Below are 11,203 nucleotides of genomic sequence, written 5' to 3'. Positions count from 1 at the left end.
ACACCTGCCCACCCCCAGAGCTCTGTGTCCCCACCCGCCCACCTCCCAGAGGACACCAGAGTTCTCAGGTCTTACAGTTTGCTGGCTTCTGTTTTGTTTTTATTTTTTTAAGTTCATGTGAGTCAGTGCTCCAGATTCCACATGAAGTGAGACCATCTGGGGGTGTCTTTCTTCTCTTACTTCACTAAGCACCATCATCTCCAGTCCCAAGGGCACAGTATCATCATTTTTGATGGCAGAGTCGTACTCCATGGAGTCTATATCCCATAACTTCTTTACCCAGTCACCCGCTGATGGGCATCTGGGCTGCGTCCACTCTCTGGCTGCCGTGAACAACGCAGCTGTGGACACAGGGGGCCGGTGCCCCTTCCCATGAGCGTCTGCGTGTCCACGGGGTCCATGCCGAGAGGGGCACTGCTGGGTCGTGGGGTGACTCCATGTCTGTCTGTCTAAGAACTGTCCACACAGTGTCCGCAGGGGCTGCCCGTCTGCGTCCCCCCAGCCGCGGGCAGAGCCCCTTCTCTGCACAGCCTCTCAGCCCCCGTCCTCTCCTGCCTGCTGCCGGGACCCTTCTCTCAGGTGTGAGCCGGCCTCTCACTGTGGTTTCACTCTGTTTCTCTCATGAGGAGTGAGGCGGGGCAGCTTTGTGGGTTTTCTTTCTCCTGGACTCTACTCCTCAGCTCTGAGGGGAGGAGAGACTTAGGTTGGAAGAGCGAAGAGAGGAGGTCTCTCTCTCTCTGCCTGAGAGAATCCGCTGCCAGGGAGAGTCTCTGTTCAGTGCGGGGAGGAGTTTCTTGAGCGTCTCTGGGTCTCACAGCCCAGCTGACGCAGACAGAGGACACACTCCCAGCAAACAGACTCCTGGGGCAGAACTCTTGGGAATGTGATGAAGCAAGATCGTTTTTTATTTTATTTTATTTATTTACTTTCCCTTTTGTTGCCCTTGTTGTCTTTTTATTGTTGTTGTGGTTATTATTGTTGTTGTTATTGATGTCACTGTTGTTGGATAAGACAGAAATGGAGAGAGGAGGGGAAGACAGAGAGGGGCAGAGAAAGACAGACACCTGCAGACCTGCTTCACCGCCTGTGAAGCGACTCCCCTGCAGGTGGGGAGCCGGGGGCTCGAACTGGGATCCTCACTCTGGTCCTTGTGCTTTGGTGGAGTGATCAGTCCTTGGGCTGGAGACTCCCCCTTGCGGCCTGGGGGTCTTCAGACTGTCAGCTGTACCCTCTGCTGTCTGCGTTCCAGATGGGGACCCGGCAAGTCTTCCTCAGACCCGGCCTTGCTGAGCAGCTCTACGAGCTCTGCTTCCAGCGTCAGAGGAAGATTGTCACCTGCCAAAAAGGTACCCAGGGCTCCCTGGAGTCTCCGAGCTTCCTAGAGGCGCGAGGACTCCGCAGCCCTACGTAAAGAGGCGGGCGGGGGTCACATCGGGCCGCGTGCGTGGCTCCCCAGCCCAGAGGGCTCCCAGGCTCAGATCCCTACCCACCCGTGTCTGGAACATCCTGCCCAGACACTGCTTCTCCCTGGGGAGCACTGTCTCTGCAGTCAGGTGTCAGATTCCCACCTGAAGTATCTTGGGAAAGAGCTCCAGACTTCCCATCCTTCCCAGCGGCAGGAAAGGAGTGTCTCTGGGAACCTGCAGGCATGGAGCCGGGAGTCCTGGACCCTGCAGCTAGCAAGGGCTGGAGCCGAGGGCGGGCGGGCAGGGGACAGAGACTCAGGGACAGGCCCTTCATCCAGACATCCTTCCTGGAATTCTCCATCTGCCCTGGAAACACCGACGGACTTAATTTATCCCCTGTGACGGCACTATTTATTGTGCTGCCTTTCATGACACAATTGATCTGTTTGAAGACCAGGTGGTGGTGCACCTGGTTAAGCACATATTACGTATTATAGTGCACAGGGGCCTGGGTTCAAACCCCTGGTCCCCACCAGCAGGGGGGAAAGCTTCACGAATGGAGAAGCAGGGCTGCAGGTGCCACTCTCTTTTTGTTTTTTTTTTAATTTTTAAATTTTTTAAAATTTATTTTCCCTTTTGTTTCCCCGGTTTTTCATTGTTGTTGCTGATGTCATTGTTGTCGGATAGGACAGAGAGAAGTGGAGACAGAGAGGGGGAGAGAAAGACAGACACCTGCAGACCTGCTTCACCCCATGTGGGGAGCCGGGGTCTCGAACCGGTAACCTTACGCCCGTCCTTGCACTTTGCGCCACGTGCGCTTAACCCACTGCGCTACCGCCCGACTCCCTCCACTCTGTCTCTTTACCTCCCCTCCCCTCTCAATTTTGCTCTCTATCCAGTAAGAGATAAAGTGAATTTAAAAAACTGATGTCTTATTTCCCTTTTTATTTTTTTGCCTCCAGGGTTATTGCTGGGGCTTGGTGCCGGCACCATGAATCCACTGCTCCTGGAGGCCATTTTTCCATTTTATTGAATAGGAGAGAAACTGAGAGAGGAGGGGAGACAGAGAGGGGGAGAGAAAGAGAGACACCTGCAGACCTGCTTCACCGCCTGTGAAGCGACTCCCCTGCAGGTGGGGAGCCGGGGATCAAACCCAGATCCTTGTGCTTAGTACTGAGTGCGCTTAACCAGGTGCGCCACCAGCCGGCCCCTGGTGCTGCAACTCTCCCACGGCCCTCTGGGCGTCCCAGCCGCCAGCCTCACCGGGCCCCTGCTGTCTGTCTTCTCTCCCCTCAGTCATCCGGGGGTTTCTGTCACGCCAGCGCCTGCTTCAGAAACGGAGGTCGAGCCAGCAGGAGGCCACGTCCGTCAACAGCTTCCTGCAGGTCACCGAGGACCTGGGCCTGAGGACCTACAACAAGCTGGTCATTCAGAACGCCGCAGACATCGCTCGAGAGAGTGACCGTCTCCGGAACGAGACCAGCGGGGCTCCCCACAGGGCCAGGATGGAGCCCCGGAGCCTGCCGGAGGAGGGGGCCATGAGGTAACCTTGCCACTACCCCCCAGAGCCCTTCATGCAAAGTCGGGCAAGTGTGACAGAGAGAGAGAGCCGGCTGCCGGGACCCTGGGAACCGACGCGTCTCAGGACTGAGAGAGTCTCTTCTGTCCTCCGGCGGTGTTATCTAAAGACACCTGGAGGGACACACGCAGGACATCCCTAAGGATTTATTCATAAAATCATGTACTACATCAAAAGGAACAAGAAAGATTAAAGATGTTTATTAAGTAAAATAGATACATCAGAGGGAGTCGGGCCGTAGCGCAGCGGGTTAAGCACAAGGACCGGCATAAGGATCCCGGTTCGAGTCCCCGGCTCCCCACCTGCAGGGGAGTCACTTCACAGGCAGTGAAGCAGGTCTGCAGGTGTCTGTCTTTCTCTCCCCCTCTCTGTCTTCCCCTCCTCTCTCCATTTCTCTCTGTCCTATCCAACAACGACGACATCAATAGCAACAACCATAATAACTACAACAACAATAAAAAGGGCAATAAATAAATAAATATTAAAATTTTTTTAAAAAAAGAAATAGCCATCAGGGTCAATGTTTAGACACCAATAACAGGAGGTTACACAGGCAAAGATTAGAATACCTTTCTAAGGAGGAAACATCAGATTAAGGGAGCATAAAACTGTCACTGTCCCCGCGCCATTACACCAGGTCCAGTCTCCGACGCCATCAGACGCTGGGTCTGTCCGTGTGTCCCGGGCACAGTGTCCAGACCCTCAGGGCAGCAGCCAGACGGCAGAGTGCCGGGTGACGGCAGGTGGCGACACCACCAGCGCTCGCCTGCGGGCCGGTCACGTCTGCGCCGTCTCCAGCCTCTGCCCCAGAGCAGGACTCATGGAGTCGGGACACAGCCGGGAAGACAGGCCCCTGGTGCCCTCAGTCCAACGACCCTGCCTGGCGGGCAAGCGTGTGACACCCCTTTCCACACGGAGATGCAGAGGTGACGGCCGGCCGGTAGGGCCCCAGTGACGAGGACCAGGAAGTCTGGGAACAGAAACTTGAACAACGATGGTTCCCCCCGGGCCCAGCCTAGGGCCTGAGCCCACCTAGGACCCAAGAAGGACCCTCCTGCCCGTACTGCCCGTGAAGTGGACGCTGTGTGGGGTGTCCGAGGGAATCATGTTGCCTTTGGCCGCGGCTGCTGGCATGACTTGCCCCCGCAGGCACAAGGTCTCAAGGCCCCGAAGCATGTCTGTGTCTGCAGAAACACAAAGCTGGACCTTGGACATTTTAATTTTATCTATTTTGTCACCAGGCCATTCGCTGGGACTCGGTGTCTGCACTGCGAGTCTATTGCTCCTGGTGACCCCTCTTCTCTTTTTTTGCTTTCTGTTTATTTTTATTTGAAAGGACAGAGAGAAATTGAGAAGGGAGGGGAAGCTAGAGAGGGCAACAGAAAGACACCTGCAGAGCTGCTTCATGGCCCATGAAGTGTCTTTCCTGCAGGGGGGAATGGGGGCTTGAACCCAGGATCCTTGCACAAGGTAGCATGTGCACTTCCTAATCAAGTGTGCCTCCCACCTGGACCCTCGTTTGTATTTTATTATCGTATGTTATTGCCTCCAGGGTCATTGCTGGGGCTCAGTGCCAGCGCTATGAATCCGCCATCCCTGGTAGCCATTTTTCCCTTTTATTTTCCTTTCTATTTTCTTTGATCACACAGAAAGAAATTGAGAGAAGTAGGGGAGATAGAGAGGAAGAGAGACAGAGAGATGCCTGCAGCCCTGTGCCAACACTCAGGAACCTTCCCCCTGCAGGCTGGGAGCAGGGGCTTGAACTTGGGTCTTTGCACATGTCAATAAATTGGCATAGCTGGTGTGCCCACACCTGGGCCCTGGGCCCTGGACACTCTTAAATGAGCATTTGTTAGAGGGCTGAGACGGGCTCATGGCTTTTTGGCGTCCCCTCAGCAACTGTGATGTTTCATTTGCCTGTCAGGGCAACTTGAGGAGGAGCCTCATTTTATTTTTATTTTTATTTTTTTAATATTTATTTTTTATTTTCCCTTTTGTTGCCCTTGTTGTTTTATTGTTATGGTTATTATTGATGGCATTGTTGTTGGATAAGACAGAGAGAGACGGAGAGAGGAGGGGAAGACAGAGAGGGGGAGAGAAAGGCAGACACCTGCAGACCTGCTTCACTGCCTGTGAAGCGACTCCCCTGCAGGTGGGGAGCCGGGGGCTCGAACCGGGATCCTTACGCCGGTCCTTGCGCTTTGTGACACCTGCACTAAACCCACTGGGCTACCAGCTGACTCCTCTGAATCTATATATGGCTTAAGTAAATTTAGAAATAATGGATACAACAAGTACTTAGTAGACCCTGACATGTAGCAGGCACTGTGCTAAGCACTCTACCTGCCTCCCCTTCTCCTTCACCTCCTCCTCCGCCTTCTCCTCCTCCTCTTCCTCCTCCTCCGCCTTCGTCCCCTTCATCCCCTTCTCCTACTCCCCCTCATTCTTCTTTTTAATGGCTGAATGAGCCTCTGAGTTTAATGTTTGCCTTGGAGGCCGGGCTTGAAGGGCACATAAATAACCAGGAAGCCGGGCGGTAGCGCAGCGGGTTAAGCACAGGTGGCGCAAAACGCAGGGACCGGCGTAAGGATCCCGGTTCGAGCCCCCGGCTCCCCACCTGCAGGGGAGTTGCTTCAGAGGCGGTGGAGCAGGTCTGTAGGTGTCTGTCTTTCTCTCCCTTCTCTGTCTTCCCCCCTCCTCTCTCCATTTCTCTCTGTCCTAGCCAACAACGATGACATCAACAACAACAACAATAAAAGCAAGGACATCAAAAAGGAAATAAATATTTAAAGAATAATAATAACACGGGAGTCGGGCTGTAGCGCAGCGGGTTAAGCGCAGGTGGCGCAAAGCACAAGGACCGGCATAAGGATCCCGGTTCGAGCCCCCGGCTCCCCACCTGCAGGGGAGTCGCTTCACAGGCGGTGAAGCAGCAGGTCTGCAGGTGTCTGTCTTTCTCTCCTCCTCTCTGTCTTCCCCTCCTCTCTCCATTTCTCTCTGTCCTATCCAACAACTACAACAATAAATCAACAAGGGCAACAAAAGGGAATAAATAAATAAAATAAATATTTTTTAAAATGTGAATAAAAAAAAGAAAAGAATAATAATAATAGCTCACCATCTCTCCTTCTTGGGATAACAGTGACCAGGGCTCCCGTGACTCCTGGCCCAGCCCTTTCTTTACCCCTGGGAAGTCGACACTGTGGACTTGCTCCTCACGGAAGACGAGCCCTCCTCTCCCTGTCCAACGGGGGGTTTATCAACATGGAAATGGTGGTGTCTCTCACTAATTAGCTTCAGCTGTCTCGGTGACTAAGCACTGAAGAGAAAATAAATAAATAACAGAATCCCACTGTCTGGGAAGCAGTCATCAAACATTACAGGGAAAGTAGTTGGCAGGCTGAGTGCCAGGCCTGCTCCTGCTCTGGGCAGGCGTCTGGCTCGGCCTGGCTGTCCAGCCGTGGTGACAGGGACGTGCGGAGCCACAAAGGCTCTTTAAAACAAACAAACAAGCCACAGACAACCCCTCATTTGATATGACTTCCAGGAGAACGTGATTATCTTCTCTGCTGGAATCCAGCAGGCTCCCCAATTTCTCAATTTGGCTTCATGTTTCTCCGCCGGGGAGAGAGGACTCCATGGAGACGGGTTTTTTCTGCCTCCCCCCTGAGCGCCTGCAGCTGGCCCGGCACCCGGCAGCCAGAGGCTAGAGGCAGGCGGGAAGCCAGGAGCCTGCACAGAGAGAGTGGGCTGCGGCTGGGTGGAGACGGCCAGGGGGGAAGCTTCATGAGCGGTGGAGCAGGGCTGCAGGTGTCTGTCTCCCCCTTCCCTCTCAATATCTCTCTGTCCTATCAAAATAGACAGAGAGAGAGAGAGAGAGAGAGAGAGGGAGAGGGAGAGGCAGAGGGAGAGGCAGAGGGAGAGGGAGAGGCAGAGGGAGAGGGAGAGGGAGAGAGAGGGCGGGAGAGAGAGAGGGTGGGAGAGAGAGAGAGGGAGAGAGAGGGTGGGAAAGAGAGACAGGGAGAGGGAGAGAGAGAGAGAGGGTGGGAGAGAGAGACAGGGAGAGGGAGAGAGGGAGGAAGAGAGAGAGAGGGAGAGAGAGGGTGGGAGAGAGAGACAGGGAGAGGGAGAGAGAGAGAGAGGGCGGGATTGAGAGAGGGAGAGAGGGCAGGAGAGAGGGGGGGAGAGAGAGAGTACAGGAGAGAGAGAGAGAAAGAGAGAGAGAAAGAGAGAGAGAAAGAGAGAGAGAGGAAAAATGGCTATAAGGAGAAGTGGATTCATAATCCCAGAAATAACTCTGTTGGCAAAAAGGAAGGAAGGAAGGAAGGAAGGAAGGAAGGAAGGAAGGAAGGAAGGAAGGAAGGAAGGGAGATGGGACTGAGTGGTAGTGAACCGGTGTGAAGTGCAAGGATCCCAGTTCGAGCCCCCGGCTCCCCACCTGCAGGGGAGTCGCTTCCCAGGCGGTGAAGCAGGTCTGCAGGTGTCTGTCTTTCTCTCCCCCTCTGTCTTCCCCTTCTCCCTCCATTTCTCTCTGTCCTATCCAACAATGACATCAGCAATGACAATGGGAAAAAGATGGCCTCCAGGAGCAGTAGATTCATAGTGTAGGCACCAAGTCCCAGTGACGACCCTGGAGGCAAAAAGAGAGAGAGAGGGGAGGGGGAAGGAAGGGAGGAAGGGAGGAAGAAAGAGAGAGGGGGAGGGGGAAGGAAGGGAGGAAGGGAGGAAGAAAGAGAGAGAAAGGAGGAAGCAGGGAGGGGGGAAGGAAGGAAGGAAGGAAGGAAGGAAGGGAAAAAAGAATGGAGGAAAGAAGAAATAGAGGGGGAGAAAGGAAGGGAGGAGGGAGAAAATGAGAAGAGAGAGAAAGGAAAGGAAGGGAGAGAGGGAGGGAAGGAGGGAAAGAAAGGAAGAAAGACAAAGACGAGGGAGGGAGAGGTGGAAGGAGGGAGGTGGCTGAGGAAGGAGTTGGGACTGGCTGTGGGCGGCTCCGTGCAGGAGGGAGGAGGCTTCCCTGTAGGGCGACCCGCATGGGGGGGGTTCCGGACTCAGACGCAGACGGGGTGCTGCTCCTTCCTGGGCAGAGCGGACTCATCATGCCCGGCAGGCCGACGTCCTTGGGGACAGAACTGGCCTGTAGAATTGGATGTATTCCGTTCGCTCATTCCTTGCCTCCAGGGTCACTGCCGGAGGTTCGGTGACCACAGGGCAGAGCCGCTGCTCCTAGCGGCCATTTTCCCTTCCTCTCTTTCTTTTTCCCTCCATTTTTATTTTTTTTAATTTTTAAAAAATATTTATTTATCCCCTTTTGTTGCCCTTGTTGTTTTATTATTGTTGTTGTTACTGATGTCATCGTTGTTGGATAGGGCAGAGAGACATGGAGAGAGGAGGGGAAGAGAGAGGAGGAGAGAAAGACAGACACCTGCAGACCTGCTTCACCGTCTGGGAAGCGACTCCCCTGCAGGTGGGGAGCAGGGGGCTCGAACTGGGATCCTTATGCTGGTCCTTGTGCTTTGTGCCACCTGCGCTTAACCTGCTGCGCTACCGCCCGACTCCCTTTTCTCCATTTTAACACATTTTTTAAATATTTATTTATTCCCTTTTGCTGTCCTTGTTGTTTTATTGTTGTAGTTACTGATGTCATCATTGTTGGCTAGGACAGAGAGAAATGGAGAGAGGAGGGAGAGACAGAGAGGGGGAGAGAAAGACAGACACCTGCAGACCTGCTTCACCGCCTGTGAAGCGACTCCCCTGCAGGTGGGGGAGCCGGGGGCTCGAACCGCTGGTCCTTGCTCTGTGCACCACCTGTGCTTAACCCGCTGCGCTACCGCCCGACTCCCTTTCCTGCATTTTTTTAATTAGATAGGACAGAGAGAAACTGAGAGGGTAGAAGACAGAGAGACAGAGATGCCTGCAGGCCCGCTCCACCACTCATGAAGCTTCTGCCCTGCAGGCGGGGAGTGGGGGCTTGAACCCAGGTCTCTGTGCACGCAACATGCGTGTTCAACAGGCTGTGCCACCGCCCAGCCCCCACCGTGGGCTTCCATTCTCCCAGGGCCCCGGCTTCCCTGGATACCCCAGGGTGGGGAGGCTGTTTGGCTCTGGTCTCCCCTAAATAATGTCCTTCCCTCCCCCGGGCTGCTGTCTGCGTTCTGTCCCCCCAAGGTCTGAGGACAAGGACACCCCCAGAACGCCGCAGCCCAGCTCCGTGCCGGCTCCCTTGGCCGTGGACAGCCTGCTGCAGGGTCCGGCCGGCCCGTCCTCCCGCTCCCCGTCCCTGCACTCCGTGCTCAGTCTGGACGACAGTGGCGGCCTCCCCTCCCCCCGGAAGCAGCCCCCACCCAAGCCCAAGAGGGACCCCGCCACGCGGCTGAGCGCCTCCTACGAGGCCGTGAGCACCTGCCTGTGGTCAGCGGCCAGGGACCCGGCCACTGAAGGTCAGTTGGGGGCTGGAGGCTCCTGGGTGGGGGGGCATTCTTGCTCAGCCACTCATCTGTTGCTGGACACCTGGGTGGCTTCCAGGTTGTGGCTGTTACACATTGTGCCGCTGTGAACACAGGTTCACACAGATCTTTCTGGATGGGTGTGTTGGGTTCCTTAGGATCTGTCCCCAGGAGAGGAATGGCAGGGTCACAAGGCAGGTCCCCTTCCAGCTTCTGAGAGTCTCCAGACTGCTCTGCACAGGGGCTGGACCCCTGACATTCCCACCAGCAGGGCGGCAGGGCAGACTCCTTTTTGTTGTTGTAAATTGCTTTATTCCAGTGGAGGAAGGAAAGGCAGACTCCTCTTGCCAGATTCCCAGGCAGAGGACGGGCCGCCCGGAGGCTTTTGGCCCTTAATTGCCGGCTGCTTCCAGGAAGCCTGCGTCAGACTGGCTTTCAGAGCTGCCCACAGAGACAGCAAATGCTCCGTGTCCTTTCCCAGCCCTGGATGAGCCATGTCGGGTCTGTGTGCCAAGCCCCCCCTCCGTGCCGATGACACGTGCCACCACCCACACGGAGTGTCACTGGAGCTCAGAGCCCTTTACACAAAATCTTACGGGGGAGGGGGAGGGCTCATGCAGCCATGATTCACCTCTCCTGCTCTCTGTTCTCATTCAGGGGGTGAGAGAGAGAGAGAGTGACTGACCCCAGCACCATAACTGCCCCTGGCACCAAGCTACCCCCTTGGTAGCAGGACAGGAATCTGCATGGAGCGCCTGGCGAGGTGCTTTCTCTCCGCCCTCACCAGCGCGTCGAGGACAGGCTGACGGATCTCATGGCCAGAGAAGCGGGCCGGGATCCCGTGGTCCAGTAGAGCACAGGTCACAGGTCTCAGGACACAAGGACCTAGGCTGAAACCCCTGTCCCCAGCTGCAGGGAGGAGGCTTCCCGAGTGGTGAAGCAGGGCTGCAGGTGTCTCTCTGTCTCTCTCCCTCTCTGTCTGTCCCTCCCCTCTCCAATTTCTCTCTGTCTCGAACCAAAATAAATAATTAAAACTAAATGACGGCACAAAAAAGCCCAGACCCAGGCCCGTCCGACTCCTAGTCCTCTCGCTTGATTCAGATGTTATTGCCCAGTCGGTTAGACCCATTACTATGCCCAAGGACCCGGGTTCAAGTCCCCGTCCCCACCTGCAGGGGGGAGCTTCCTGAGAGGTGAAGCAGGGCTGCAGGTGTCTCACCCTCTTGCACTCCTCTCCTCTCGGCTTCTTTCTGTCTCTGTCCAGTAAACAAGTGAACAGGTGGAGGCTCAGAATGCTCTACACGCGTGCGCAAAGTCCTCGCGCTCTGCCCAGCAGGCCCGTGCTGTGTCTGCCTCCAGCAGTCCGGGTGTGAGGGGTCCCAGCGCCTGCCTGCTGGCGGCCTTCTTGCCGTGGCCTTCACCGCTGCAGGTGACTGACGGCACTGGGCCGCCTGTGTCTGCCACCTGGCCCTCCTTTGGTGGAGTCCCTCATGGTGGCTGTTTTAGGGGGTACTGATGGATGGCGGGGGTCCGGCCTGGTCCTCTCGTTGAGAGTGGGGGCCCTTCCCTCCATGGGGATGTCCAGGGAGTTGGGGTGGGGAGGCCTTTTCTTTCTCTTTTTAAATATGTTCGAGTATTTATTATTGTATAGAGACGAAGAGAAACTGAATGGGGAGGGGAGAGAGAGAGGGAGAGACACCTGCAGCCATGCTTCATCACCTCTGAAAGTTGCAGTGTGTGTGCGTGCGTGTGTTGTGTGTGAGTGTGTGTGTGTGAGT

General features: G+C 55.4%; 1 protein-coding gene across 1 annotated transcript in view; it reads left to right on the top strand.

Moving 5' to 3' along the window:
* The first annotated feature begins 1,228 nt into the window (after positions 1-1,228).
* Positions 1,229-11,203, top strand: part of LOC103125428 (unconventional myosin-XVI) — a 57,059-nt gene continuing 47,084 nt past the window's right edge. The window contains exons 1-3 of the mRNA XM_060184707.1: positions 1,229-1,346; positions 2,703-2,949; positions 9,148-9,419. Coding sequence (XP_060040690.1) covers positions 1,250-1,346; positions 2,703-2,949; positions 9,148-9,419 — 616 coding nt within the window. The 5' untranslated portion in view covers positions 1,229-1,249. The remainder of the gene's footprint in view (positions 1,347-2,702; positions 2,950-9,147; positions 9,420-11,203) is intronic.

The sequence above is a fragment of the Erinaceus europaeus genome, unplaced genomic scaffold (genome assembly GCF_950295315.1).
Source record: "Erinaceus europaeus unplaced genomic scaffold, mEriEur2.1 scaffold_398, whole genome shotgun sequence".
NCBI classification, from domain to species: Eukaryota; Metazoa; Chordata; class Mammalia; order Eulipotyphla; family Erinaceidae; genus Erinaceus; species Erinaceus europaeus.
Note: the sequence above shows the minus strand (reverse complement) of the source record. Positions and strands in the feature narration are given on the sequence as shown.